Raw genomic sequence first — 7,989 nt, 5'->3', positions numbered from 1 at the left:
GACAGAGCATGAATGGGGGAGGGGCAGAGAGAGAGGGAGACACAGAATCGGAAACAGGCTCCAGGCTCTGAGCCATCAGCCCAGAGCCCGACGCGGGGCTCGAACTCACGGACCGCGAGATCGTAACCTGGCTGAAGTCGGACGCTTAACCGACTGCGCCACCCAGGCGCCCCGCTAGTTTGTTTTTTTAGTTCAAAGCTTTGTCTCAGTATGAATATACTGGTTTTTAATGGATTCAAAGAACTAACATTTTACAGGAGAAAGACTTGAGGCTTCTGATGTGTGAACCTTAACAATCCCAGCCCCCTGAATCTTGCTCTTTAGGGTCTTATTTTCCCATTCAGAGCTATTCTGAGCCCACTTTTAAGAGTACGGTCAGTGGCATTCATTTCACATTGTTGTGCAACCATCCCCACCATCCATCGCCAGAAGTCTGCCTCTTGTAGAACTGAAACTCTACCTAAGTCCCCAATTCCCCCTCCTCCCAGCCCCTGGCACCCACCATTGTTTCTACATATATGAGTTTGACTACTATACATATCTCATATAAAAAAGGATCATATGGTATTTGTGCCTGGCTGATTTCATTTAGCATAATATATTATGTGAAAAGTGAAGTTTTAAAATGTATTTTCCTGATAACTTCCATTATGATTTCAGAAACATGTTTCCGTAAAATGGCCCCATCAGACACAGAGGTTCATAATACCCATTTCAAGGCCATTTCATCCAGCCACAAAATCATTTCCTACAAGAACGTGTGTATGTGTTTGTGTGTGTGTGTGTGTGTGTGTGTGTGTGTGTGTGAGAGAGAGAGAGAGAGAGAGAGAGAGACAGACAGACAGACAGACAGACTAGAGGTGTGGAATTGGATCGGAGCAGTCATGGTGTTTGAGACCCTGGTGTTGGCTGCCTGGCAGCCACCTTCTCGCTGATAAGTGTTCTGTGAATCTAGCTTTTTGCACGCAATTGGACTGTTTTCTTTGTCACAGATTTCACCGTCTCCAGATGTTAGGAGATCCATGGCTTAAGTAAATTGACCACTACCAAGAAAACAGACGTAAGACCAAATACATCTAACCCAAAATTGAATGCTTCTCTTTGTTTGCGAGTCAGTATTATGGGTGAATGAAGAGAGGAGCATATCCTAAGGGCTGTCACAAAATCTGGTCTTATAAACTACTCGTCTGAGTGGTGTTATGGTTCTTTCATCAGCTGGTATGCTTCGTTGTGTCTTGGTTGTGAAGTGCTCAGTCCCCACCATACTCTGAGCACTTCCTGAAGGCTTCTGACAGCCCCAGACACTGAGTTCTTCCACACATAGTCAGGGTGGCTTTAATTTCACCAAGAAGAGCTCTGTCTTCTGTTATACTGTTCCACTCCCAGCACCCCCTGCCTTAGCATCATGGGGATGAGCAGCACATAGTCCCTTTTATTCACGGGGAAACTCAGCTGCAGCAGAAAGACAGGACTGGAGTGGATTTACCTAGTTTGTGGTAGGGCTGGCACCAGAACCCAGCACTCCCTGGGTCTGTGCATTTTCCCACTGCACTCCCACAATGTAATGATCAACACAAGGAAAATCAAGAATAATTGAAATGTGTGAGTGCCATGGAAAAAGCTACAATGCCAAAGATGCTCCTTTTGTTGTAAATGACGAGAGAGGCCATTTAACTGGCTTCCCATTTTGCCTCTAATCCAAGAATGCAGTGAGTTATGGGCCCAGTTACACCTTTTCCACAGAGAGAAGCCTGTCACAGGAATATTAAGCAGAGGGCTTCATTTAATAGCTACCACTGTGGTTCAGCTCTTTGTGGAAACTTGACAGGGGAATGGCATCCACACAAAAACACTAATGCCTAAAAAATGTTTCAGTTGATATTATATAAATGTCTGTCTCTAAATATGTCTTTATGAAGAGAAAACTTCATCGCAAACATAACGTTATTTGGAGCTGAAATGGAACAAGCATTTGGTGAGCCAATGAGAGACCAGGTCACACGGACACATTTGACAGAAGACATTCCAAATGTGAGTACTGACACACAAAAAAAAAGGTTAACCAAAACCAGATAAGGGGAAAGTCGAGCACATATATACCAGGAAGCCACTGATATTACCTGTGGATTAAAAATTGTATTTGGTACATTTATCAAATCAATTAATGTTGAGTTTATACACATACACACACATATATGCATATATATTCAAGGTTTCAGTTACTTATTGCTGTGTAACAGTGTTAGAACATAGTGGTTTAGGGGCGCCTGGGTGGCGCAGTCGGTTAAGCGTCCGACTTCAGCCAGGTCACGATCTCGCGGTCCGTGAGTTCGAGCCCCGCGTCAGGCTCTGGGCTGATGGCTCAGAGCCTGGAGCCTGTTTCCAGTTCTGTGTCTCCCTCTCTCTCTGCCCCTCCCCCGTTCATGCTCTGTCTCTCTCTGTCCCAAAAATAAATAAACGTTGAAAAAAAAATTTTTAAATTAAAAAAAAAAAAAAAAAAAACATAGTGGTTTAAAACAATACCATACCCATTTCTTTGTTCTTGATTCTGTGATTCAGGCTGGCCCCACTTGGGAGTCCTTGGCTGGTTCCCTCTGGGTTTACCCACCCACCTGCAGTCAAGGGGACCCCACCCTGAGGTGTGAGTTCCAAGCGGCCTCACTCACATCCCTGGCAGTAACTGCTGGCATTGGCTGGGTGCCTCAGTTTGCCTTCATGTGGCCTTCAACAGGCTAGACTAGGCTTTTGGTTGGAATGGCAGAAGGCTTCCCTAGCAACCACACTGGCAGTAGCAAGGACTCCTAAGATCTAGCATTGCAAGTATCAGAAAGGACTTTAAGGAATTGTCAGGGCTCCTGGAGGTTCTTCATGTAGGTCTGCATAGGTTTGGTTTGATTCATTTTTGATGAATGCTAACGTTTCAGAAATGAAATCACGTCAAGATAAAATGTGTTTAGATCAAATGTTAATAAATTAAAGATGCCCAGGAGTTTCCCCACTAGATCACACTTGTCTTGGTGGGTAGCTCAGAATAAAGCCTCCTCTGTGCCTCTATAATAGAAGGTTAATGTGAGATTCTAATGTTCAGATGAACCATCAGAGTCCCTTGCCATCTAGTTCCTTGTTTGTATAAATTAGGATTTTATTGATACTCAGCAACCAAAAAAATTATATTTCAATGGTTGTGTCATGGTGTTCTTTCTCACTGGTTGCCTTTATAAGAAGTATAAGTTAAAAATTTAAAAAGAACACTTTCATCTTACCTTATATATATGTTCTGTGTAAGACTTCTCTGAAAAGAGGCCCACTGCTAGAGACAAAGGAAAACAGAACAGGTTAAAAGAAACCCAGGGGCCTAGATCATTCTCTTACCTCAAGGTCATATTGCAATTAAAATCATTTAGATGGCTTTCTTTTCTATTCTTAAAACTCTCTCCAAGATGTTGATTTTATAACTTCTCTCAGTAACCCATTCTTGAGTCTCATTACCTGTTTACAGTCCAGAGTTTTATTCTTGTTAGTACATGTTCCTTCTTGTCCACTGTGCCCACTTCCTCTGCATCATCTTTCATGGCCATAAAACGTAAGTGGTTATTTCATATGATCTCTAACCATGTGGTGTTATAGGTGTGATTAAAGACGTTGGCCCATCACACACCTGACTTTCCTGGGGTAAATGTCAGTTCAGTTCTCATCACTACACAACTCTCTGTGGAATAGCCATTGGCCCACTCGTTCCAAGCAATATTGGTGCCACATTTCAAAATAATAATAATGATTTAAAAAAAAAAAAACAAAAACAGGGGCGCCTGGGTGGCTCAGTCTTGATTCTGGCTCAGGTCATGATCTCGTGGTTCATGAGTTCAAGCCCCACATTAGGCCCTGCACTGACGGTGCAGAGCTTGCTTGGGATTGTGTCTCTCCCTCTCTCTGCTCCTTCCCCACTCATGCTCGTGCTCTCTCTCAATATAAATAAACTTTAAAAAATAAATAAATAAAATCATGAAAGGAAATTGCACTGGACATAATAGAAAGGTTATTTGATTTTTTAAAATAGACCATCGAACTATGAAACAATTGTAACTAGAGATGCTAGATAACAAGAATCTGAAATCCTTTGGGATACTATCAAAACATGTCTAGTTTGAACCTCTTTGAACTAAGGCAAGCTTTTAGCAAACCAAGAAAAATCAGTTTGGGGAGCAGGGAGGCTCAGAGTTATTCTAAACAACCTACATTTACCTATACAGCTGACTTGAGGGAAGGAGAAGGTATAGCCAAAATGAGGGTCAAATGGAATTTGTGTATTTAATTTGCCTATGTCCTGGGAATATCTTAGAAATTCCAGTCAAGGTACAAATTATTTAGCATGGTGTGATTATATGTATATGAGAGTAATCAAACAAAACCTAGACAAAAATGGGTTGAAGAGATCATTTTGTTGGGGGTGGGGTGCGGTGTGGAATAGTGAAGCTGATTACATCAGTAGGTTACACGTGCCTGAACAAATGATGCTTAAGCTCCAGAACCATCTCTGGGTGGCCCAGTGGACTCCAGTAAAAATGGCAGTCCATGGGATACTAGGTTGGGAGGGGCGAGTCTGTAGTAGGGGCCCTGACACCTCTGAAGTCTCCTGCATAACTCAATTGTATAGATATTTAAGGGATAAATAGAGGGGTTGTTTGTTTGTTTTCTAATCAGGATCAGAATTTCTTTAATATCTTTAGTTTCCACACTCCCAACTTTGATTTACTGTACATGAGCTTAGGGAAAATGGGTGTTTGTCATTTTCAGAAAGCCCAGATACAGTTTTAGAAAGACCCCAGGGAGGATGGATATCACTGGTCCTCCTTTGGAGACTGTTGGGGCCAGCTTAATCAGTGTGCAACAGACAGTTTTATTCTCCCTGGCATCAGAATATTGAAGTGCCTGCATCTGGTGCTCTGTCCTTCCATTATCCCCAGTTGCCAGATTTGGAATTTAGCCCAGAAAGTGCACATGTTGCAGAAGGTGAAATGTAAGCATCATAGCTCTTCCCTGATTTGTCGGTTTGCTCAGAGCTCAGAGAAGGGAAAGCAAAGCCTAGGGCCTGGCTGATTAACAGTTTACTAATCCTCCCTGCAACCCCTCCAGGAGATCCCATCAGACAGCAACAGTCTTGGATATACTAAGGTGGGAAGGGATTAGGTGACAAGTCCAAAGTCACACAGCACAGCCCTATAATGGTCAGTTTGAGGAAAAGAGGCTTTCTCCTGCGAGCATATAGACTTTGCTTTCTTCTTACTGATATTTTAAGTCGACATTGTCAGTTGAGTGGGTGGCATGTTGTGTTGTGTTTTATTTTGTTTCTGTCTGTTCTAGAAGTGCCCAGGGCTCTGTTATTAGGAGCAAGAAGGTATGACTTTGGGGTTTTTTTGTATTGTCCAGTTTTGATCATACATAGTTTCATTTTTTCCAGAGGTGTTTCCTGCTCCTTTCGTTAAACACACAGCATGCATGTATCAGATCATCCAATCCAGCCAAAGTCTATCTCAGTATCATCTGCTATCTCTCTTTCCTCCTTACTTATCTCTGGAGAGGAGGGTGCCACTGGCGATAGAACACCAGAATTATATAAAGCTTCCAACTTGACTCAAAAAGAATTTCAAACAAACAGATGGACTTGCTCATGAACATGTGAGTCAAAGTTCTTTATAGCTTCAAATTCTCATATACCCCCTGCCCATCCCTCTCTTTCTGCAGGCCAGTAAGTGCACAGTGATTGGAGGCTCTGGATTCCTGGGGCAGCACATGGTGGAGCAGTTGCTGGCAAGAGGCTACGCTGTCAATGTATTTGATATACGGCAAGGGTTTGACAATCCCCAGGTGCACTTCTTTCTGGGTGACCTCTGCAACCAACAGGTAATGATGGACCACCCAGCCTTGCCAGTTTTCCACAGGCCCCCAAAGGGAAACTACCAGGCTTACCCTGCTCAGAGGTCAGCCAAATTGTTTCAAAAAAAATTTTTTTTGAAAAAATTTAAAGTTACACGAAAGAATTTAACACATACCCTCATTTCGTCAGTACAACTGCACTCTACCATGGTAGTGCAAAAGCAGCCATGGTCAGTACATAAAGGAATGGGTGCAGCTGTGTGCCAATAAAACTTTATTTACAACGTTGTCCACAGGCTGTACTGTGCCGACTACTGTTCCAGAGTATTCAGTTGATCTTGGAACAACATGGGTTAGAGACACTGACCCTCCGTGTACAACTTTTGACTCCCCAAAAGCTTAACTGCTAGTAGCCTACTGTTGACCTTACCGGTAATATAAACAGTCACTTAACACACATTTTGTATGTTGTATGTATTATATACAATATTCTTACAATAAAGTAAGCTACAAAAAAGGAAATGTTGTTAAGTAAACCATAAGGAGTAGGGCACATGGGTGGCTCAGTCACTTGAGCATCTGACTTTGGCTTAGCTCATGATCTCACAGTTCGCAAGTGTGAACCCCACTTTGGGCTTGCTGCTGTCAGTGCAGAGCCCACTTTGGATCCTCTGTCCCCCTCTCTCTCCCCTGTCCCTCTGTGCTCTCTCAAAAATAAATAAGCATTAAAAAAAAGAAAACCACAGGAAGAGAAAATACATTCATGGTCCTGTACTGTATTTACCTCAAAACCACATATAAGTGGGCCCATGCAGTTCAAATCCATGTTGTTCAAAGGTCACCTATGTACCCCAAAGTGCAGTCGCTTGTTTTCAGGGTTTTTTTATTGATATGTTTCACATTCCATAAACTTCATATTTTTAAAGTGTACAATTCAGTGGTTGTTTGTGTAGTTAAAAAGTTGTGTGACCATCACCTTGGTCTCATTCCAGAACATTTTCATCATCCCAGCAGAAAATCCCAGGCCCATTAGCAGTTGTTCTCCTTTTGCTCTCCTGCCCTCCCAGCCCTTGGCAACCCACTCGTCTCCTGTCTCTGTAGATGTGCCTGCTCTGGGCATTTCATATAAGTGGAATCATGCAATAATATATGTCCTTTTATGACTGGCTTCTTTCACTGAGCATGTTTGCAGGCTTTACTTGCATCATAAGGGTATTAATATTTTGAGTTTTATTAGATGTTGCCAAATTGCTGAACAAAGCTGCTATATCAGTTTTCTGTTCACACCAGCAGTGTGGTTGGTAGGATCCGCATCGTTCTACGTCTTTGCCAACACTCAGTGTACTTAGACTTTTTGGTATCGCCATTCCAAAGAATGTGGAATGGTAGTTTGGTGAGGCTTAGAGTCATGTGCCCTCCCTATTCAGGAGGCCAGACTCTGTGCTCTTTGTTGATCCTCTGTGAAGTGCCTGTCAACAACCTTTGTCCATTTGTCTTTGGCTTACCTTATTTCTCTTATGGATTTAGAATGCTCTATCACAGACAGCTTCCTTCAGCCTGTCCGTGGGCTCTTATTCTTGACTTTGGCGTCATTTGCCATAGTTATTTTACTTTGAATTTTAAGGACACAGCTTCCCTCGCAGGCTGTCTTCTCTCCCATCCTGCCCACACCTCTGAGCCTGGAGATGGGGTAGAAGTCTTCCTTGTTTGTCATTGCCACTTCCTCACTGCCCTAAGATCCCTCTGGCTGTGCATATGGTGCCAGCAGACTGTACATACCCCAGTGCCTTCCTTGGGACAGTCATCCACAGCCATGTGTTCCCTTTCCCAGGGGACTCCATCTCATTTCTTAGTGATTTTAGCTCCTGGCCGAGGTCAGCCTCATCATAACTGTTGATAAGTTCAGTAATCACACAAATGACCCTGCCAATACCCTCACCTCACCTCTCCTTGGCCTTCTGTCACTCAGCCTCTTGGCTTCCAGGCCTGTTGTCATCCCCCGCCCCAGAGCCTGTTATCGTTACTAAATGTGTCCTCAACATGATCTCACTTACAGGCCCCCCACTCTGCACCACCTCCTATCTTTCTAGTTCATAACCTAATACCTTCACCTAC

At 43.1% G+C, this 7,989-nt stretch overlaps 1 protein-coding gene across 5 annotated transcripts in view; it reads left to right on the top strand.

Annotated features, from left to right (window-relative positions):
- Positions 1-7,989, top strand: part of NSDHL (NAD(P) dependent 3-beta-hydroxysteroid dehydrogenase NSDHL) — a 30,136-nt gene that overhangs the window by 6,604 nt on the left and 15,543 nt on the right. For 2 of the 5 annotated variants that reach the window (XM_040467451.1, XM_040467448.1), the window contains exons 2-3: positions 1,920-2,031; positions 5,743-5,901. In XM_040467451.1, coding sequence (XP_040323385.1) covers positions 1,960-2,031; positions 5,743-5,901 — 231 coding nt within the window. In that variant the 5' untranslated portion in view covers positions 1,920-1,959. Of the gene's footprint in view, positions 1-992; positions 1,061-1,919; positions 2,032-5,742; positions 5,902-7,989 lie in introns of all 5 variants that reach the window. The other 3 variants (XM_040467449.1, XM_040467453.1, XM_040467450.1) reach the window with 3 other exon arrangements.

Source organism: Herpailurus yagouaroundi, unplaced genomic scaffold, assembly GCF_014898765.1.
Source record: "Herpailurus yagouaroundi ecotype Mexico unplaced genomic scaffold, PumYag 67493, whole genome shotgun sequence".
Classification (NCBI taxonomy): Eukaryota; Metazoa; Chordata; class Mammalia; order Carnivora; family Felidae; genus Herpailurus; species Herpailurus yagouaroundi.
Note: the sequence above shows the minus strand (reverse complement) of the source record. Positions and strands in the feature narration are given on the sequence as shown.